The sequence below is a fragment of the Nilaparvata lugens genome, chromosome 9 (assembly GCF_014356525.2).
Source record: "Nilaparvata lugens isolate BPH chromosome 9, ASM1435652v1, whole genome shotgun sequence".
NCBI lineage: Eukaryota > Metazoa > Arthropoda > Insecta > Hemiptera > Delphacidae > Nilaparvata > Nilaparvata lugens.
Window position 1 is genome coordinate 12,112,446 of NC_052512.1, and position 24,591 is coordinate 12,137,036.

A 24,591-nucleotide genomic window follows, 5' to 3' on the forward strand; every position below is an offset into this window, starting at 1 on the left:
TGTTATGATTAACCTGCGATTGTCAATGAAATAAATAAAATAAATGATTTAATGAATGGATCAATAGAGAGACTATGATCAGCTATGAAAATGAAATGAAATGGAACCTGAGGACGAGTACCCACAGTGAGGTCCACGTTATAATGGCAGTGTTTGATTTGTCATGGAATTGCTGTCCTTGTCTATCATTCAGCAAAGCGGAAAGCGCTATCTTTTTCTCGCTTTGTTCTGTTGTTAGATCGTCTTTCAATAATGTAGAATTAATAATCAATTAACAAAATATTTTATCCCAATTAGGGAAATCTATTATGATATTATTGAAAAATATAACTTCTCATTGAATAGAATATAATTAATTATTTAAACGTTAATCAATGCATCAATAAACCTGTATCAGCTACTGTCTATGGGAGGCATTGATAAGACTGATGATCGGCAACGTTGTTCGCCTATCTTTCTGAAATGCCATTATAACATAGACCTCACTGTAGCTGATATACAATGAGAGCGGAATAAAACCTGTATCACCTGATGTATCTATACAAAGAACGCACTTGCTACTGTCACGATACTCTCCAATGCACCTGTGATTGGATTTTATCTTGGAGTTCCCATTGAATTTTGTGAGGTCTTTGGGATAGAGTCGAAGGGAGAGATTCAGAGACACCCCACGTCAGTCTGTTGCATCAAATTATTATCTGGATCTGTAAGATCAGCTGTCAGCAAATTCAAACGTGGAGTGACCCCCACCTCCCAGACCGATCACGCTGTTCTCATTTAATTCATCCTTTGTATAATAGTCTTCCTGTTCCCGAGGGGACATGAACCTCATCCTCCAAGGGGATTATTACACTACTTACTATTATCTTATCAAGATTAATATCATTTATACTCTATATATTTATACCTCTTTATCAACAGATTTAGTTAGTCTACTTAGTTTTAGACAAATTTTAGTTTACTTATATCTGAAATAATGAATTCCTTGATTTTGAAGAAGGCTTTCTTTCTCAGTCATGTCTCTGAAACTATTTTAGATTCATTTAGAAGGACGGTAAAGGAGCTGGGGTGTAATTTATTAAAAAGATTGAGGCTCAGATGAATATGGCTATTATGTGTATACATTACAATAGACTATGGGTTATAGATTATGGGTTTTTCTTGTTTCTTGTGTTATGTGAGTGTATAAGGAGTCGTTAGGGTAGAGTCGAAAGATTTCCCTCAACATAGATAGATCAGGCTATTTTATTATTTATTATTTATTTATTTATTTATTTACAACAATATGGGAGCATACGGGAAAACCCTAAAATTGCTCCCCAATCAAAAAAATTACAATAAGCGCTTTACAAAAAAAACTTAAAAATCGAGAGAAAGACATAAGGAAAAAACTATTTCATATTTGTGAAGAGAAAAAAATGTGATGAGAATCTAAATATACTGAAAACTTAATATAATAAATACTAGATACTATACTATTATTATACTGTACTAGAAACCATTTACAATATGAGAAAATAATGAGAGGGGAATCAAGAAAATACAAATAACATTCCAATAATGAGATAAATGATAACAGAGCTAAGAATGAAAGGAAGTCATCTACTAAATATGGTACTCTATGTAAGTTGATGAGGTCTAGCGTGGGAAAAATAGGTGTCACATTGGGTGGAGCCGCTTACATGCCTTCTTGAACTGACTGGGATTCATATGAAAAAGGTCTAGGTGAAAACTATGGTAATTATAAAGATTCATCATGCGGTTGATTGGAGAATTGAAGTGACTATTGGAGCTGCATTGGGGAGGAAGAAATCTGAAGCCGGAACGTCGTGAAACTGAAGACACATATATATATCAGCAATGAAAGGAGGTAGGTTGATTGGACACGGTTGTTCAATATATTATATAGGAACAAAAGCAATTTACAGCTCCTAGATGCTTCCAGGGATTGAATATCGAATATGGCTCTTAGGTTAGCTGTGGGAAAATTGAAAGGACAGAACATTTTAAAACGCTTGAAATATATAAACCTTAGAAATTTACTTTGAATTCTTTCTAATTCCAGCTTATGAGAGGCGAGATATGGATGCCATACTTCAGAGCAGTAGTTCAATAAACTTCTGATAAGTGTCTTATATTTTACGATATATAGTCCTGGGGCCAATCCAATCAAGTTATTTCATTCATTCTGAAGGTGGGTATGGTTTGTTTGTAAATTAGCGACGTCGACCACGACAGACATTGTTTTCGGATGACATTCTTATCGTCCAAATTTCAAACAAGCAAGAACAGCTGATCAAATGACTCTTACATTATTACTTTCCTTGCCCTATTACCATAAGTGAGGAGAGTATTGCTTTCCGAAAAAAATTAAGGTACCTCAAAATCTAAATTTCTATACGTTTCAAGGTCCCCTGAGTCCAAAAAAGTGGTTTTTGGGTATTGGTCTGTATGTGTGTGTTTGTGTGTGTGTATGTGTGTGTGTGTGTGGTGTGTGTGTGTGTGTGTGTGTGTGGTGTGTGTGTGTGTGTGTTTGTGTATGAGTGTTTGTGCGTCTGTGTACACGATATCTCATCTCCCAATCAACGGAATGACTTGAAATTTGGAGCTTGAGGTCCTTACAATATAAGGATCCGACACGAACAATTTCGATCAAATGCAATTCAAGATGGTGGCTAAAATGGCGAAAATGTTGTCAAAAACAGGGTTTTACGCGATTTTCTCGAAAACGGCTCCAACGATTTTGATCAAATTTATACCTAGAATAGTCATTGATAAGCTGTATCAACTGCTCCATGTCCCATATTTGTGAAAATTTCAGGAGCTCCGCCCCATCTATGCAAAGTTTCATTTCTGATTCTCAGTTATCAGGCATCAGATACGATTTAAACAGAAAAAAATCAATTGGAAAAGATTCAGCATTAAAAACTCTACAATTAATGTTCAGTAACATTTTCACCTAAAATTGAAAATAAGCTCGAAATTCGAGAAAATGTGATTATTCAATTGCAAACTGTTGGCAACTGTTTATTCTATTGAATCATTCACTATGAAGAGATAGCAGACTTCGTATGTCTCCAGCGTTATTCTCCTGTCACCAGCTGGCTCAGATCTTTGAATAGTAGACTTGAGATGCGCGTGAACACTAGCGTCAGGTGATCAATTTTCATAACGGCGAGGAATGTTGTGTGAGTACGCCACACCAGATTTTGTTCGCATATGATACTCGCTGTCAGTACTGAAACATACTATTAATACGTTTAATATGAGATTAAAAATGAAGAGAGAATGTATGAATTATTATGATTTCACAAGCATAATCATTTCCTTTTTCTCATGTATACCGTCCAATGTATAAATCAATCTAATTTTATCTATCTATTCTGACTGGGGTGCTGTCACCCTATTCTTGGGTACCCAATGTAAGTGGTGACAGGGTAGAAGCTGAATTTCGAAGATTTGAAGAGGGTTGTGCGTCCATGAGCTATGGCATTGGGGATAGTGGGCACTCCTTGTTCGGATAACATCTGATTTATTTGAATTGCAGAGTATTCCTAGTATCAAGAAGTACTAAACCACAATAACATGCTATATAATGAGGAACTGTTGTATGATTCATAACGAGCTCAGCATAGGAAGTTTCACTACAATAAAAATATTCGCCAACACTTGCCTGAGATGCAGTTGGAAATGCTGTGGCTGTTGGATATACAGTTACAGAAATACATAATAGCTGCAAATCCTTCAAAGTAAAATCACGTCCTATTCAAAACTGAAGACGAGCTATTGTTGAAAAAGTACAACAGCGCGAGTACCGGAAGGTGATATAAAATCCAGTAAATATGAGGCCGTTTTAGGGGGGGTGGCTGAGTGCTCACCACTACATCATTGAGGGGGGGGGTAGTGATCCTCGCACCATAACAACCAATAGTCAGTGCCTATGCTCTATACTCCGTGCGAATTTACTTCAGACTTGGAGGAATTTGCGGCGCAGAGAAATGGAGGGAGATCAACCAATTGCAGTGATGGATCGAGTCATAGGTGGAAGCGCAGTTGTCAATTTGTCGATTAGAGTCAGTCGAATCTGTGATTGCAGAGAGGAAACTTCCTAAGTAATGAGCGCTTGAATACTCACTGGAAATTAGAGAACGCTGGCCGATACACAACGGCAACATAGCAGCCGTTGTATCCCTGCGGCTGTATGCCTTCTCTGCTGCGCATGTTCATCACAAGTTGGAAGTTGAATTGTATGGAGTATAGGTCTACAGTATTTTGAATTGCTGAAATATATTGCCTTATGATAAAACTACTTAAATATACATTTCGAATTCAAAGCCTTCATGTCTCACTTTCACTACATTCACAGCTCACTTGTTGAGTCTGGACGTGTTTCAGGGCACTGGGCTCCATCTTCAGCAGGAGAGGAGTACCTTAATACTGAATCTTGTAAGCTCTGATTGAGTTCGTGTTACTAACGACCTGAAACTAAAGCCGGGGCCACACTGAACAAATGTTCGACAAACATGTTTGTTGAAACAGTTTGGACAAATTTTATTATGTTTGACAAACAATGTTTGCCCGTGGCCAGTGTGGACGCGTCACCAAAAAAAAAAAAATATTTTTGTCATATAGTCCAGTCAATATAGACATAAAAAAGGGGGTGTGCTTGCAATTCATATTGTAGTTCTGATTTTTTAATATATTATTTGGGCACATAAGAGAAGTCCAGAACAAATTTCTTCATGCAAAATTTCCTTGTGCTAGATACAGAGTGGCCCAAAAACCTCGTATTTTTGGCTCATTTTCCAGTTTTCAGCTATTTCTGCCAAATCTCGTGATCGAACAGGAAAATTTGCTCCCGCCTTTTCATAGATTATAAAATTCTGAATAAAATGAGATCATTTGGAACGCTCTATCTCCAATGAGTACTGAGTTACGATTTTTCAAAAATAAGTGACATTTTAAGAAAAATTTCAAATACTTATAACTTCTGACACAATACTCAGATTTCATCGTACTAGGTACACTTCATTTTCCTTGGCTCGTCAAGACGGCTCAAAATCATGCGTCAAATTCGGTCGAAAAGTGAAAAATTTATTGTAGAGTGTACTGAAGCCCATATTCCAATACACAAAAAATGGCCAATTTCTATATTCAAAGCTGCATGTCTTTTGAAATACTTTTGAAAAAATTTCCAAATCTAGTGAGGATGTGAAAATTGTCCTGATTCGGAATTTGTGAACAAGGTTATGTTTATAGAATGCATGTATAACTTCAGCACAAGCAAGTAATGTTTTCCATTTCTCAATTATTCTTCTTTAGATATTATGACAAAGAATAGTGTACGTTACTTCGACGTGAATGTCTCTTGCAGTGCTCCAATGAAATTCTAGTCTCGGCTGACGCCTCGACTAGAAACTTCATTCTCGACTGCAAAATGCCCCTTCCCATCCTTGTGATGTAAGATACTATTGTAAGTGAGGAGGAAGGTTTTATGTTTTACAGCTGTTTTACATCTGTCAACACTTAGAATGTTTGGAAAAACAGTAATTTTTTGTTTGACAAACATTGATTGTCCAAACGTTTTAAAATGTTTGTCCCTGAGCTCCTCAACAAACATGTTTGCCGAACAAGTATGTCGAACATTTGTTCAGTGTGGACACGGCTTTAAAAGTCTCGGTATTAAGTTATTCCTTGCCTGCTGAAGATGGAGTCTAGTGCCATGAGACGCATCCACAGTCAACACGTGAGTTGTGAATATACTCTTTTGAAAGTGGATCATAGAATCTCGCGGTTGCATGGTCTTTCCAATTTCAAGTGAAGAATTTTTCCGCTTCTCCGATTGGTTCTGGTGGCATTTCACCGGCATCATTTAATCAGCATCAAAATTCAACGAATTTTATAGGTGATTAAAAATAATCAAAAATGAACTAAATAACGCTGAAGAAATAATAATATTCTTGATTGTAAAAAATTGATTTTCATCAGATGGGAAGATTATTAAGCTGCGATTAGACCAAAGTTATTAACAAAATGTTGATAACTCAATCCTTATAAATTATATTAGATTGGACATAACTTATTATACACATGGTGAACATATGTGTTTGTCAACTTCCGTTCAATCTAATGGAATCTATGAGGATTAAGTTATTAACATTTTGCTAATAACTTTGGTGTAAACCCAGCTTTAAGGATCTGGATGAATTATATCATATGGTATACAAATTCAAACGTGAACTGAGTTTGTTAACATTTCAAACAGGTGACATCAGATACTTGTGGATGAGAAAACTGCGTGAGGTCTACTGTTCACAGAACTAATAGTTATTGAAATAAAGTGGATCTTTTAACAATTTCTCAAGTCTCTTCAACTATTTATGATGAAACCCTTAGATTTGAATTCGCTAAAGATGACTTTATTTTGCAGGACCAATTCGTGGAGGTAGAAGCAGTAGGAGAACGCGGGATGACGTGTACTCAACACCACCAGAGGAGGCGCCCCTGAGGAGGGGCGGAGGAGGAGGAATAGGTGACATAGACCACGAACCACTGTCCTACAACAGTCGGCCCAACGATCGGAGCATTAGCGAAAGGTCTAGGTGGGTGATGGTTCACAACTCCTTCAACAAATTCTTGAACGAAAAGAAATTCAATATTTCTGGACTCGGATACGTATTTATAGATTTTCTGCATCAATCCAACTGCACTTATCACATAGGATATATTCTTTATTCCTCCATAAAATGACTATAGAATTATTTCACACATAGTAGTTATTCACTCCTTCAACAAACTTTCTGTTCAGAAATTCTTGGACAAAAAGAAATTCAATATTTGTGGAATCGGATACATATTTGTAGATATTCTGGGCCAATCTAACTGCACTGATTACATAGGATAAATTCATGATTCCTTCATGAAATGACGTATAATACAATTATCAAGTGAAATGTATCTGATGGTTCATGGAAAAGTAATCTAGAACACCATATTTCTAATACCAAGAAGAAAAATCTTGTTAGATACTTACTAACTTACTAATATTTTGAAGACTTCAATTTCCAAACGTTGGTAAACAAAACGAAAATTATGAATTCCAAACAGTAAACAAACTATTCAGTGATGCTGAACTGCAATGGTCACCAAAACTGGGCCACAGCGCATGTGCAGAATTGATGCATTATGTGTATGTTTCAAAGAAAGGTATCTGATAGATAACATCTGATACGTTGATTATCCTTATTCTAAGGATAATACAAAAGGATAAGGAGTCCAATATTACCGTAAAAATCAGGCTTTAGAATTATTAATCATAGATCAGCTGTCGAGTGGATTTTTAATTGCATGCAATGACGCATGCAATATTAATATGTCGATGTAGCTTGGTAAAAAATCAGCTGTCGTGTGGACTATAAATTGCAAGAAATGAGTCATGCAATTGATAACTCGAATAAGCATAATATTATTCTTTCCAGACTTTTCTTTGCTTTCAACTCGGTAAGCTTTTGATGATAGTGGCATAGTTGATTGCGACATATTTTTAGCAATGTTATGCTGATAATCATAATTTATATTGATTATTATTGTCGTTACAACAACCTTAACAGCCATTAGTTATTTACACATCGATATCTGGTCGACATCTCAGGACAGGACATAATTCACTGTGATGGACAATATTGGAGAAAGCTGTGGTTTTTAACTGCGCGTGGTCTACTGTTCACAGAACTACTAGTAGTTTAAAGAATGATAGTATTTTAAAAGCTTTCAGTTGCTTCCGCGGAACACGGAATTGGAAATGCCACTGTACTGTACTGTAGGCCTACTTGTAAGTTCTGGGCATTCCCAATTCCGCGTTCCCGCTACTCCTCTAGCACTTGCTGATCGTGAAAATTACTGTTTTTCCTGTCTGCATGTTCCAGGTATCTCCTGAATGCTTTAGAAGTCGAACGCAATCACTGCTACTATCTATAAAAATTCATACTACTATTCTATCTATGACAACTCAAGGGACCTATAAGTGAATATCTTGAATGAAAGTGAGATCTTGAATGTCTTCCAGTGCGCACGTTATAAAAGTGTACCTGACTCGTCTTGGTGGAACCGGAAATTAAGCTTCTCGGCCACCTTGTCACTTATGCAACCCTGATGATTCAGTAGCATTAGAAAAACTTCGAAATTGCAGTGAACTTGGGGGATCAGGTTTTCCCAAATCATTGAAACATTTATATTATATACTATGATTCAACAATATCAATTAAAATCTGATCCAAATTCATTGTAAGAGCGTGGAGTATTTCATCATCAGTTGTTTGCAATCTAAACAGGAAGGACAAGAATCTGTTTCAAATCTGTAATGTAAGTAGCGTAAGCTTCTTACGCTGTAAACCTCTTAGAGTTGTACTTTGTCCATGTAATGTATTCTCAATAAAAGTAAGTAACCCGAATGTTGTTGAGCCAAGAGTAGGTACACATCGATATTTACACAAACTCGATAGTATTCATCGATAGTTACATCGATAGTACACAATGAATACGTAACAAACTGATATAATATAGATATGTTATGCTAAGATAACAATATTGGCCGACAGCACACCCCTATTTCACAAAATTCACAAATCAGTGAGCTGACTTTAGAAATATTCTGTTTCTGTTCAACTGGATAGTTGATATACTTTGTATCTTCCTTCCTCGAGCCTTGTGATGTTGGTTTTGTCTTGTTTCAATTTTTCACCATTTTTTTCAGGTGGTACAGTGATGAGTACACAGGCTCTCAACGGGGAAGTGTTTACGAAGATGCCTCTCCCTACTATCCACACAGCACAACGACCAAGGGTAGAGGTCAGAAAATTATTGTATCTGTCAAATTTACCAACAATATTTTTCTGTTCATGTACTTGAAATATAGTACAAATGAATATTACGTCTCAGAGAGGTTTACGGCTTAACGCCAAAACAATCCTCATTCATCTAATTGATATTGGAAGCTTGAAACTACCTTCGCCGTTTTACCATTTTCCGCCCTTAGTCATTATAAACCAGTTAGTTCAGGGGTGCCCAACCTTCTAGGAAATTGGGGCCCAATAATGTGATTTGAAATGGATAGTGTCGGCTGCAAGATAGAGGTCAGTGGAAAATTACAATAATTACATCTGTCAAATTTACCAACAATATTTTTGTATTTATTCACTTGGAATATAGTAGAAAGGAATAAAAACAATATAAAAACTTTGTAGAACACTTTATTATTAAAAACTTTGAAATACTTTGGTTGAAATATTTTAAAGATTTCAATAATAAAGGGTACTACAAGGTTTTTATATTGTTTTGATTGATTTGTACGAAAGTAGCCCATGGAAGTGGAGGGATATTACAACTGAGAAAGGTATATAGCTTAACGCTTACGCACCTAAATGTATTATAATTTTTCTGTCCCCACCTCAATATCGCTAATGAAAATCGAAACTGATCCAACCTCAAATAATTTCAACCTAGGAAATTTTTAGGATTCTATATATCAAAAAGGATATTTATTTATATAAAAATACACACCATGAATAAAAAATATGGAAACTGAAACCAGGTATTGCTCCTCACTTGGCCAGATAATCTAATACTGGCATCAATGGTAGCAAAATCCGGGTTTCGGATGGACACGTTACGTCGTCGGTCCCGGCTGCCTTAGAAGTAATCAGAGGCTCTGGAATTGATCATTTGTAACCTGAAAACTTTGACACCAGACCTGAGCCAGCCAGGTCACTGGCTATTATTATTATTAGGCTAATTATGACAGCATGTAGTTTGTTTTAGGTTCAACATCAAACTAATTTAGAAGGGTGGTAGTCCTCATGAGAGACTTGCGCTGTTTGTTTTTAAAAGCTTGTCAATATCAGGTTAACTGCTTGACATAGCAATTCGCAAGTTCTCTTCAAACTATTATCAGACAGACGATTATTTGGTTAGTTCACGATGTAACTTTCGCGGCAATTGAAACGGCAGCGTTTGACGCTTCCCATCACTCTGAGATGGTGAAAGAAAGGAATCATATCCAAGAAAAGTGACATGGTCAACCCAGCGTTGTAATTCAACTCGAGATAACAAATTTATTTTTTTGTTTGCAGTTTCATTATAATTTTTGAGAGAAACGTAATGCATTTATAATGCCGTCCGCATGAACTGGTATCAAGCCGTTGCTTGATCACCCCTCATTTAGACGCTGGCTTTCAGCAGCAACTTAACCAAATTCAAAATTGAAGTCGTTTTGATTAGAGTTGATCTTTAAAGTCGTGTCCACACTGAAAAAATGTTCGCCATAAAAATGTTCGACAAACATGTCTGTTGAGGACCTCAGGGACAAACATTTTAAAAAGCTTGGACAATCATATTGTTTGTCGAACAAAAAGTTACTGTTTTTCCAAACATTTTCAGTCTTAAAACATGAAACCTGTTCCTCCCACTTAGAAATATTTTGTTTGGTGACGCGTCCACACTGGCCACGGGCTAACATTATTTTCCAAACATAATAAAACTTGCCCAAAATTTTTCAACAAACATGTTTGTCGAATATTTGGTCCGTGTGCACACGGCTTAAGGCTGTGCAAAGGCTAAAAATAAACTTTCTACTGGTGATATTTTTAAAAGTTTTCAGATTTGTATATCATCAAGCTATCAAAATGAAAAAGTTTTCTCAGGTAAAAAATTGCCCGATAATAATTACTTTTCTGAGATATGAGCGCCTGAAGAAATTTTTGGGACAGAACATTTCAAATTCCGTAAGAGATGAATCTATGAGATTTAGAGGATAAATTCTTCATGGTATTGTTGATTGAATACAACAAAATGTTTTTGAAAATATTAATTTTTGAGAAAGTTTTTCATTTTCACCAAGATAACTCATCTGAAAGTTATTTTTGGTCATTTCTAGTAAATTGTATAGCTCTCTCAAGAATTGATATTTGAAAAAAAATGTTTTATTCAATTAGCAATGCCATGAGGAATTCATTCTCTGAATCTCATGGATTTATCTCTTAACGAAATTGAAATGCTCTGTCCAAAAATTATGAACTTTAGGCGCTCATATCTCAAAAAAGTGATGACAAAAAAATTTTTATAGAAACAAAACTTTTCCATTTTGATAGCTTGATGATATACTAATCGGAAAACTTTGAAAAATATCACCAGTACAAAGTTTATTTTAAAACTTTTCTAAGTGTTAAACTGACAGTGATAAAGTTGAATTATTGCGTTTGCCACGACATCTAGCGGTAAAGACAGTAATCACCACTACAAACACCAACAGCCAACGTCACCTAGTGCCAGCTTTTGGAACTACCAGAAAGCGATTTCCCGGGAAAGTTCGTTACTCCCATCAATCTGGCCTTGACCCAATTATTCACCTTCCCTTTCAATCATCCCTCGTTTCATTCTCTTGAACCCCTTCTCCTAACCTCTCCTGCTCCATCACGTCAACGATTCATCTATTATCTCCATCTCTTTCCATAGACTTCCCTTTTCAACTATCATCTCCACCTACCTCTTCCACTACAAACTTTTTCGGTATAGAAAATTGGAAAGGATGGGAAAAAAGTGGGCCAATGGAGAATAAATTTTTGTACAGATAACACTTTCACCAGAAAAAGGAAGGTTATCAGTCTAAGCTCCAATGATTCATGTAGATACCATTATTGGATTTTATTTTCATAATGTCAAATAGGACAAAACTTCATTTTTGAGTTCCACTTTGTTAAATCATTAGAATAGTTGGTTATATTGCTAGTTATCATGAAGAAGTATCAGAGCCAACATATTATTTGCCTCCATTTCTATCTACATAAATAGAAGAAATCCATTCTTAACAAATTCCTAAAATTAAAATATTGAAATATCAACTATTATTCATTGCATGTGTTGCCAAAAAAGCTGATCTTGGAGAGTTTATTATTATTCATTATTCAATAAGAGATTTATTATCCATTACAGATCTATTTATGAATATAATTATAGTACCCTTTAAAATTAATGAAATAATAGAAAAAAAATACCAACTATAACTACTATAGTGTGGTCCACGTTATAATGGCAGTGGATAAAGATAGAAGAATAGCGATGCCGATTCTCTGCATTAATTAATTATATTTCTACACTGTCAAAAGCATAAATGTTATCGTGTGGACCTAGAAAAGGATAGTACCACCGGCTTTGTCGAATGATAGACTAGGATAGCAAAACCAAAGTTGATCAAATACTGTTATTATAACGTGGACTTCACTATAGTTTCGGTGATATAATTAACCGAGGATCCATGACTAACTGAGGAGGAAGTTCTATCAAACATTTTTGTAATAAGGTTACCTTTACTTCCCAAAGGAGAAAAGAATACAAATTATAACAACTAGTTTCGGTGTTCACATCATCGTCAGGTCATAATAGTATATTTCGCACCTAGGGTCGAAAATGTACGTTTTCCGGCTCGAGATCGCGGTTTTCAAGTTCGAGACGAAGTCGAGAACTTGAAGCGTCCGAGAGCCGGAAAAACATTTTTGCCCGTGTTGCGAACGCTATTTTTCGCCACACCAAAAAAAAAACTTCCCAATATTCATAAGAAATTGAAAAATTAATAAAATTCAAACAGCCTATTTTGATAGTTTGAATCTTGGTTATGACAACTTTTACTGTCAATTAATTTCAATATTACTAATTAATAATTTACAATAGTGACCATATTTTTATACTATTAATATTTCAAATAATTGTTTGAATTTTTACAGCTCGCGCTTTGCGCCCGGTGCAATATCTCATGGATAGATGGATGAATAGAATTTTCATTACTATTTTGAAATAATGTGATGAAAAATTAATATAATTGCATATTTCACAGTTTTGTCTCAAAATATATCTAAAAAATTGATTGAAATTTAAATTATGGTAACTAATATAAAAAATAGCTAATAAAAGTCGAAATTCATCGACAAAAAAAAATGTCATTGACCGAGATTCGAACCTAGATCATGTTTGTTATTCACTTAGCTGAGTTCAGTTGTATTACGCCTCTACGCTCTCGGCTATTGGGTATTGTTGAAGGAAGAGGCCTGACTGATAACTCTTAGCATACACATAATACTGTAAACTAGACTTCTAAAAAAGTTTACTTCACTCCTAAAAAGCGTACAACCTTTGACTATAGAAAGAAGGTTGTTCTTTCTATAGAAGAAGGTTCTTTCTATAGTCAAAGGTACAACAGACTTTGGCTCATGACTTATATTATTAAAATTAATATTATTATCTGTTTCACAATAAAATTTTCACTCTGAATTAAGTCAGGTAACGTATGTAGGCTACTATAATATAGTGTATAGCGGCATATTAAATTGAAGCCGGTTTGCCGGCATTTTCACAACAAAATATTGCTCTGAAATCATAGAGAAAACATTCGAAGATTCAATCTTGAGTGGGCCTAATGTTTTCTCTATATGGTTCAATATTAAAGAAAAATTATCTAAAAGTTTTAATAATGAATTATGGAAAAATTACTAGGAATTTTTTAGTCAAGGCTGAGTTTCACCAGTAGGCTTACCTTAAACTTCAGATCTCGGCTGTATTTTCTTGTTATTATAGTTGATTGTATTGCATTAAGAAGTGGAATTCGATAATAAAAAAGAAACAATTATTACTCTACCTCACTTTTAAATATTGATACAATTATTGTACTTTGATTTCAAATTCGATTCTTCACTTTTAAATACTTGCGATACGTACTTTTCTGACAATGGACAATGCAGCCATTGTATTCATTGTTTGATATCAAAAACACAATAAATATTAAATTATTAAACAGTAATTTATATAATATATTATAGACATGATACCGCGATTCACGATACATAATTATATAGATTATTACAGTCGTTATGAGATTATCTCTCTATGATTTTTGTGAGATCGGGATTGGACACGATCAGCTGTTATTCAAGGTCATTTTACAGCCCTAGGGCCGTAAAGTTTTACCGGCCTGGTCGGAAAACAATCACTTTCGGCCTCCATATGACGCATGTAAACCAGCTCATTACATCCAAGTGTGGCGAAAAATAATATATTATTTATTTCAGATTCATTTTTATAACCTGGCGATGATATGAACACCGAAACTAGTTGTTATAATTTGTATTCTTATCCAATTATTTCATTAATTTCAAAGGGTACTTTTATTTTCATAATAATAAAAGGAAGTAACCCTGCATTCATACATTTTACAGATTCATTATTCAATTTTATTATGCAAGTTGAATGATTTGGAATATCTATTTATTCATCTTATATTCGAAATGTGATTCAATAATTATCACAATTTAAAAGAATATATCAATTTTTCTCTAAGTAAAATGTGATCAGTACAAACAAGATAGAATATACGAGAATCCATGACTAACTGAGGAGTAAGTTCTATCAAACATGTTTGTAATAAGGTTACCTTCACTTCCCAAAGGAGAAAAGTAGCCTGAGCACAGGGTATCAAATAAATAAACATAAATGAAAAAATGAATTGTATTCAATCCTCACTCACAAAAACAGCAGGTTCCAAAGCATAAATCTTGATAAATATTCCAAAGAATTATCCATTGAAAAATACAATCATCATATTAGTTCAATTAAAATTTCAACGACAATGAAAATCTTCTTTGCTAACACAGAGATTCCTCATAGAATAGTGAGGTGACACAGACAGCGATAGAGCGTTTCAAGCTCCGCGTTCCATGAAGTTCCAAATCAAAGAATAGTGAGATGCTGGAATCCACTTAATGGACTTAGTGAAAATAATAGCTGAAACTTTTATTCTTCCACCCTTTTCATGGCAGTTACCTGTAACTCAAGTCTTTCCGCTGAATCTGGTAGGCCTATAATATACCAGTGCTGGTTTAAAATAGGACTGTTTTGTCTAATGACAGACAAACCAATGTTCAACAGGTGGTTAATTTATAACGTGAATCTCTTTATATGATGATATAAATAATGAAATATTATCACCATATATATATATATATATATATATATATATATATATATAAAAAATAATATATTCCTGATAAATGAAAGAATGGATATTTTTGAAAGATCTGAAACTTGTTGAGGAAATTTGAATTGTCAATTGACAGTGCTGATGGAAACTAGATATATTTGGATTATAAATAGACTATAACTATTATATCTTGACTATTATAGATTTTTTATTAAATAAAAATACTAGGAAGTTGTCAAAAACCACAGATTTATTCAAAGTTAGAAATACCTAAACTGAGTTTATCAAAGATTGACAATGCTGTAACAGCCGAAACCGGTCTCTTTAAATTTCAATAAATCTGTGTTTTTTGACAATTTCTTAGTATTTCCATTCAATATGAATAATTACCACAATATCAACTTCTCAACTACACAAAAAAAACTTTTTTTATGGGTTTTCTTTTTTTGACAGGACCATCAGGAAGAAGGCCTAGCTTGGAGAGGCAGACCACACTGTATGATGACTCCTATTCGATGTATTATGGTGATAAGCATACAATATATGACGCTGAAAATAGGTGAGATATATTGGTTATTCAATTATCTTTGTATCAATTTACAAGCGATTAAAATATTCATCTAAAAATGTGTTTACGTAGAATATGACAATACTGTGATCTAATCTGGTTGTTGTAATAGAATCACCAATGATCAAAAAAACTAGAAACGGGTACTCAAGATAAGAAGATATTAATTTATTCAACACAGTATATCATACATGTAATACAATAAACAGTTGAACATCGTCATAGAGAATAATTTGTAATAAGCTACAGAGAAAATACCATACAACAATGAAATATGAAAATTGGAGAAAATTATACCGATATAATAAATACAAAGCGCTTATACTTGTATTTATACAATAATTTGTAAGTGCTAATATACAACTTGTAAGTGCCAATATCTACTAGCTATCACAGAAATATATAACTCTGTAGTAGGCCTTCGCAGCAAAAAAGTTGTATAAACTACTTTTGAAAATGCTTATTGACTTAGATTTCAACTCTGCAGGCAATTTGTTGTATAATTTAGCACCAATATAAGAAGTTACTTTCTCATACAGATCCAACCTACGCTGTCTTAAAAAGCTATATTGTTTCTACTTCTGGTGTTATGATCGTGTACTTCTGCATTCGTGACCAGTTTCGAGATATGTTTATTACTTGATAACTTCAATCACATTTTTCAATAGCTTTAGTAGCTCTTTAGAGGAGAGTTACTAGTGAGGAGAGTCTGGAGATTATGTAGTGGTACATACAACAAAGAAAATCTGGGAGAACCATCAGCTTACATTATGTACAAATACGTATGTAAATAGGTTACAATGTGGGCAAACTTGAATACATGTACAAATGACTTTCCTTTATTGAGAATGGAGGAGTCTCTCTATTGAGGGAACTTTCAAAGGGTCTCATTTTGCACTAAACAATTTGTCTATCCTCAAGATACCTGAATACAACCAAATCTGGAAATTGATAGAGAGACCATAGAGGAAAGATATCATAAGACGATATCTCATGGTATAATGTCGTTCATGTTACAAATTTCCAGCTGATTTCTTGTTAACTGATTACTGTCGTCTACTCTATATCACTATTGTTTTGGCGAGGTGAGAGTGAGAGCGAGCCCGTATACAGATACTTGGTTGAAACGGAGAAATGTCAGCTGTTGGTTCAAACGCCGTACGTTTGAACACACTATTATGAATGCAACCGTATCTACAAGAAGTAAACGTGGTGAAACGTAGTATCACCTTGAGTTAACATTGGAATTTGGAAGATAAACCATGAGATATCTCATCATGATATCTTTTCTCTCTGTGGAAACTGAATTCAGTCCTATTCTAGAATGAGCTGTTTCTTGCATTGGTTCTATAATAATGAATGAAAAAATAGGAAGATCAATGATAATAATATTTTCCTTCTGCTCCACAGTATACCATATAGTCCTCCACGTGCCTATAGTCCCGAGTTTTGCAGTTCCACAGCCTACAGATACGAAAATGAAAGGTGAGCTCTATTTTTAACCCTAAAGGGACACACTGGGGTGTTTCACACCCCAGGGATTTTTTTTCTGTTCTGCAGTTGACAATATCAAACAGATGGGAATTTATGCCCCGTCTAAATTAGGTTTGTAGAATTGTCAACTACTCTCCACCACTTCCAGTCAGTAAGAGCATTCTGCAATGTCACCAGCTCATCTTGTTCTTCGTTTGGGGTGTCTAACACCCCAGAGTGTCTTTTACGTAGGACTTTTATCAAACACTTTTATTACAAAGATTTACTTGTATTGTCACTACGAATGTGGTATGGGATGATGGATCAGATAGGATATGATCAGATAAATGCTATGATTCTCTACAACTTGAGATTCAAAAGAATAAAATGAAGAGACGTGAGTTTTTGATGAAGTTGTCATTGGCAATGATCAAGCCATTCGTTGAAACCGGATTAGGAGCTCCAACACTTAGGCGGAACATACGTACTTCTAAAATTAGTATAAATATTGATAAGCAGTGCTTTACTTTTGATTTCTGTATGCACTTGGAACAAAAAATGATGAAGAAATTATGAAGTATGGTCTAAGTACTTGTTTTTTCATATCTTCAAAGAAAAATGAAAAATTGAATAGGGGTGCTCAACACCCCAGTGTGTCTACTGTGTTAGTATAAAGTAAGTGTGTCTCTGTAGGGTTGATTATTGAACGAGCGAAGTGAGGTCTATGATTTAAGTCGACGGTTTTGCATTTCTCTTTATGTTTTTATGTTTATAGTTATGTTTATATGTTCCGCATTCACGACAAAACGCAGCAATAGATTTTCATGAAAGTTGACAGGTATTTTCCTTTTGAATTTCGCGTCGACGTATATATAAGGTTTTTTTTAAAATTTTGCATTTCAAGGATAATACAAAAGAAAAAGGAGTCTCCTTCGAACACCAATATTACCGTAAAGATCAGACCATTGAATTATTGATCATAAATCCGCTGTCGAGTGGATTATTAATTACATGCCTCATCGCACGCAATTAATATTTCAACTGTTTAGACTATTAATTGCAAGCAATGAGGCATACAATTGATAACTCGAAGTAGCATATTATTCTCTCCCGACTTTTCTCCGCTTTCAACTTGGTAAGCTTTTGATGATAGAAGCATAGTTGTTTACAACAGATTATTGTCGATACAACAACCCAAACAGCCATTAGTTGTTTGCACCCCGATATCTCGCCCAGGACAGGACATAATTCACTCTGATGGACAGTATTAGAGGAGGCTGTGATTTTTAAGTGCGTGAGGGGTCTACTGTTCACAGAACTACTAGTAATAAAAAAGAAAAAAATGTAATACACTATAGAATATAGTAATTATTCACACATATGAGCTGAACCTGCATTTTGATTTGGACTGTAGTACAGTATAAATTTAAAGGGACAGTTGAGTTACAATATTGAGTTATCTACTACCTACTCTATAATTTATAGATAATGGTGGGAAAGTGACAACAATGTGTTCTTCTATGAGATTCGCTGACTTTCGAACACGAATCCCATCATGCGTTATGAATTTATGAGCCGCAAATCTCATTATACGCCATAAATTAAGAATCCATGCATTTCATACAGATTATATTCATGGAATTGACATGCACGGAACAATTTCAACAATGTTTGATCAGTCGATGTATTTGTTAATCCCTTCCGGTAGTCGCGATGTTGTAAAAAGTACAACAGTGTCAGTTTTTTTGCCGCACAAAACTATTGAATGGGGTGGTGTCAGTGAATGAGTCACCCATGCATTCCAAAACTTTCTTCCCATCACTCCACTGAGTTGCAGTATCAACCGTGCAATGGTTCAGTCTTTAGGTGCCATTTAGACGCGACAGTGCATAAGTAGTGCATATGATAGACAGTGCATAATATGATAGGGAAAGAGACTGCCAACGAATCAATAACACAGAATTGTTGGCTTTGCTTGGTGTACCTTATTGGGCTACGAATAGATAATCATGCAAATGCTCATAGGCGTAAAATAATATAATGAGATGGAAATATTAATTATACAGTTAATTAATATGTTTCTACAGTAAACAGAGTAGGCTACATATCACATAAAAAATAGGATGTTGTAAAAATTACAACACGCGACTGCTCCTGTGATTGAAGTAGGCTAGGGCGCGACTTCCGGAAGGTTAAGAAGAAATAAAGTTTTTTTTTTTTTGAAAGCATAGACTATGTGAATTTTTTCGAATTTGATAGATCCATATGAAAAGAGAAAGACTTATTATTTTTACAAAATTTGTTCATGTAATTTATAACACTTTTATATTTTGTGAATATATAATATTTTATGAATAAACCAATTTGAATTATTTCATATTCATAAAACAAAATTATCAATATCGATTTATTGGAAGATAATATCCTATAGTGAATGAATTTATCAATCTGAGTGAAAATGTGTTTTTGAAAATTTAAAACACGTTTGGTAAATTAGTTGTATATGTACTGATGTTTTGGTACTCCTTCATAATTTTGAAATGAAAGTGCAGTTGGCAAATGAGCCAGTGTTTTTTTTTTCAATTGAAAAGATTTTGATAAGCTTGTGTTTGGGCAGATACGGCCAAGAAGAGGAGGACCGACAATGGGACTCTGGGGGGATGCGAAAGGGGAGCAGTGTCAACTACTACCAAGGGGGTCCAGGCCCCCCGGCCCCCCAATCGCATCGGGACCACTACGAGAACAACATCAACTCCAGTCGGCGCCAGTCCAACAGCTATGGACACTCCTTGGACCAACCTGAGGCCGAAGAGGTTATTCCTAAAATCTATCCATTCTTCATAAATACAGAAATAATTCAGTCAAGCCTCAAGCATCATTGTCTAGGATAATGACCGTACTAAAAAAACACATCGGGTATAGTGGAACCTTGTAATTTCAACAAAGTTCTTTAAATACATGGGCTTCCCGAAATTATTCAGTCCGGGTAGTATTGTACAGTCCGGGTCCTGTAGTGGAGGACCACCTATCAGTGAAGGGCCACCATACTTTTTTTTTTTTTTTTTTTTTTTTTTTTTTTTTTTTTTTTAAGATTACGTCCTAAAGACTCCAGTCATGGAGTATAAGACAAGTCATGTTATTACATAATAATTCTAACACTAAGTAGTTCAACCTAGTTTAGGTTTGAAAGGAATTCTTGTACACTATAAAAAGCTCTATCAACTAAATATTTTTTAATTTGTTTTTTGAAAATCTTCAAATCATCATTACTTTTCAAGATTTGAGGTAGCTTGTTATAAAATTTCCTACCAATATAATCTGGTTTTTGTTCAAATAACCTACTATTGTGACCCATTATATGATAATCTGCTCTGTTTCGCGTATTATACTCATGAACATCTGAGTATACTCAGATACTACAATACTACCCGTTCAAAAACATCCAACCAATTTCAAAATGCTTCTTTCCATAAGCATAAGATGCTCTTTTGTACTTTCTCAAAAGCAACGTGTTGCATCCGGAAAGATACACAAAGAGCTTTCTGGAGTTCGTCCTTTTAGCATAACACAGCCTATCAGCTGACATTTGTTCAACATGTTCTTTCCATTGTTGATGATACGTTGCAACTCTTTCATTCATCAAAAATCTCTGTGTGTAGGGAGCTTCCTTCATATAGGGATCAAGCTAGTTTTTTTGCAAGTCATGAATATTACCCCGCAAACCATACCGTTTCAAAGTCACAGAGGCAAAGCGACGGGATGCCCATCAATAATTTCAACTATTCAGCAATACGCCTCCCGGAGATTTTAGATGAATGAAAGAGTTGCAACGTATCACCAACACTGGGAAGAGTATGATGAACGAATGTCAGCTGATAGGCAGTGTTATGCTAAAAGGACGTAACTCCAAGAAGCTCTTTGTGTATCTTTTCGGATGCAACATGTTGCTTTTGAGAAAGTAAAAGAGCATCTGTTAAGGAGAGATATATTTTCAAAATATTGGTTGTTTTTGAACAGGCTAGGGCGATTCCTCCATGTAGGAAGTGAGGAAGTTCCTACACTTTGATACAGAATAATAATAATAATGTCTTCATAGTGTATCTATACACTAGCATGCATCTATAGGTATTAGCATGCGAATACCTATCAAAATATTATAGAAAATACGGAATTGAAAGATACGGAGCAGTAAGGTTTTGCAACATAAGAAGGCTTGTAGCATTGTAGGAAGTCTCATCTATTCCTACAATTCGACACTAGCGTTGCGCTACATGCTAAGTGGACGCGGAAGGAACTACTCGTATATGAATGATTGAATAAGGTCCTTTGTAAGTAGCTCCTCAACCACATGGATTATCGAAACGAAATAATCGATATTTGATCCAATCGATTGACTTGCCGACAATGTTTCTGCTTTCTGCAAGACCTAATGAAGTCTCCATACGGATACGGACAATATTTCAATGTAAATAGTTTGGAGGCTGAGTTGTCGTAATTTACTCCTCTTCTTCCTTCATTAACTGCATTTCTAAATTGAATGACTAATTAGTGGACAAATATTTAACAGGGACATTCATTGAAAAAGCAGGAGTGATCCGTGGTCTAGTGGATAGAGTGCTTGCGTAGCAGCACAGAGATCCCGGGCTCAATCCCTCTCATAACCAAAAGTTTTTTAACCAGATCACTCCCGTGTTATCGGATGGGCACGTTAAACTGTCGGTCCCGGCTGAAGTATGACAGTCGTAAGGTCCATTGACGGCTTAAATTATATATTCAGGCGGTGGGACCTTCCCGCAAGGGACTCCCCACCAACAAAAGCCATACGAATTTACTTTTTTTTATTGAAAAAGCAGACTAATTCATCTAGTGCTCACTATCCCAGCTACAAATTGCTTCTGCCGAACGCACCTTTTCGGCTCTTGAATGCATAAAAAAAACACTAGGAATTCAACCATCAAAATCGACTCAATGGACTAGCTTCCCTGTGTATTGAAGAACAGTATTTCAAGAAATTGATGACAGAAGCAAAATTCTACGACTCTGTCACCAAAATGTTTGACCATGATGTGAGTAACTTATCATTTTGAGTTGTGAACTTGCATGTTGTTGTGTTTATATAGGCCTAAAGGTGCGCCGCGAACATGAGCAATAGCAATTCACTTTTAATCAGCTGATGCCAAGTTTTTAATAACTATATCTTACCGTTTCTTTAAAAATACAGATATAATCAGCTGATTAAAAGTGAATTGCTCATGTTCGCGGCAAGTATATCTGTACGCACCTTTATATGCCAGCGTCCATACAACATTTGAATTTGTCTATGGCAGAAAAAGTCAATGTGATCTTTTCCATTGCGACTATACTGGGGAGGGGGGTTGTAGCCCTACTTATACTTTTAGACTCCTACAAGTTCAAAAATCCACGAAGCGCCACTGTGAACAGGTAGTATTGTGGTCTAGTGGCCCTTCGCCGATAGGCAGCAAAGCTACAGGACTCAGACTGTACGTGCTGGATAATTTCGTGAGTATTCAGGAAATTCATGGTATCTTATGGGGAGCGCTCGAATAGTTCACCTTATAAGAGACAACGCGTCCGGGTAACAAGCTAAAAACGTTCATTGTGTTAGGCGTCCGTATAGTTTGGGTCTAACATTTGGAATTTCATGTATAATCACATTCTATACTCACTAGGTATGAGTGGACGCAGTAGCAGTCTGCCATATTGAATTGATGTCCGATGAGATCAATATAAAAACAGTCAAATCATGCATTCTCTTCAATGTTTCTTTTCATTATGAACGGCTTGATAATGATCACTTTCAAACTTTGAAACTTTGTACTTTAATGACCACATAGCAGACTGATTTCAGACTGCTGTCATAATTAAAGTAGCCTATTTGAAAATTATCATGCATGCTCTTTGGGAAACATCACGTCTGATGCTTACATAGGACCTTCTTGAAAAAAATATTTTTTTGAAGTTTTGATTGAGGCAGGACCAATGGCGTACTCAAATGATGAATATTCTTGGCTAGAATTTTTGAAATATTCAAACCTCGAGTAGGCCTAGTTCCTTTCTGCTTCAATTATCGAATTTTATTTATAAGATCGAGAGATCTAATGAATTTATTTTCCAAAAACAAAATACAAAAAAGCTTTAAAAAAATAAATATAAGTATATGCTACTGCACTTAAACCAATATACATACATTTATTTTATTAGATATAATAACGAAATGATATCCTTTATATTATAAATAATAGTTATAAAATGAAGATTCAATTTATGTTCACGTGCATAAGTACAGTAGGTGAGGCAAAAACACCGGCAAAAGGAAGATTCTTTTATGCGCCAGTGTGAGTCGTAAATCAGCTTAATCAGGGATGTAATATATGTTTATAATATAATGTAATGTAATTATAATATATATATATATATATAATGTTTCCATTGTGTTGCTATCACTAGAGATAAGGGAATTACTACGGTAACTCACTTCTCTGATAAGGGAAGTACTAACTTCTTTCTGCTATCACTCTACCCTATTCGATATAATTCAACTTCCGAGTTGGTACAAATCGTATGAAATAGGGAAGGCTTGTTACACACACACATATCTTTTTTTTCTTTTCCGATTCTTGTATTTTTTGCTAACCTTATAAATGAATAAATGAATGAATAAATATCGATTTTTGGACGTAGGATACGATTTCTTGCCATCCTCATAAATCATTGTCAAGGGTGGGCACACACCAGTTAGTCAAGGCAAGACTAGTCACGTTTAGTCACAATACTTCATATAGTTGCTTATGGAGCAACACACACCGATTAGTCATTGCAATTAGACATGTCTTCATCAGCAACTATGTGAAGTATTTTGACTAAGCGTGTCTTGTCTTGTCTTGACTAACTGGTGTGTGCCTAGCCTAAGATTGAACAGATGATGTTTGTCAAGCTCCGTTCAATTTGATTGTTTAATTCATAAGGACGGCAAAAATCGAACGACCAAAATGCGATGAGTTTGTTAACTGCCTTAATACAATGAGTTCTAATTCTGAACTTACAACAATTTCAGGCTTCCATTTTGAATACATACATGAACATGATTCTACAAAACAGAATAATAATAAATTTAATCAGTCTTAGGCTGGTCACACGCCGATTAGTCAAGACAAGACTAGTCACGTTTAGTCACAATACATCACATTGCTGCTTATGACGCCACACACACTGATTGGTCATTGCAAATAGACATGACACCATAAGAAATTATGTGAAGTATTGTGACTAAATGTGGCTAGTCTTGTCTTGACTAATCGGTGTGAGACCAGCCTTAAGCCAAATAGGCTATTCATAAACCTTTAATAATTTTCTCAAGTGAAGAAAGCATAACCCATTATCCGGACTATTTTTAATGGATAGGGAGAGGAACAGTTTTGGGCTGTGTCTGTTGATCCTCCACCAAATTATTTTGAGAGATAATTGTGTATCAATAAAGAGAGAAAGAAAGAAAGAATAATATTTATTCCAG

General features: G+C 35.0%; 1 protein-coding gene across 1 annotated transcript in view; it reads left to right on the plus strand.

Moving 5' to 3' along the window:
* Positions 1-24,591, plus strand: part of LOC111055574 (protein unc-13 homolog B) — a 785,525-nt gene that overhangs the window by 217,680 nt on the left and 543,254 nt on the right. Inside the window, exons 11-15 of the mRNA XM_039435489.1 lie at positions 6,431-6,602; positions 8,753-8,847; positions 15,473-15,578; positions 16,998-17,072; positions 19,678-19,873. Of these exons, the coding sequence (XP_039291423.1) occupies positions 6,431-6,602; positions 8,753-8,847; positions 15,473-15,578; positions 16,998-17,072; positions 19,678-19,873 (644 nt within the window). The remainder of the gene's footprint in view (positions 1-6,430; positions 6,603-8,752; positions 8,848-15,472; positions 15,579-16,997; positions 17,073-19,677; positions 19,874-24,591) is intronic.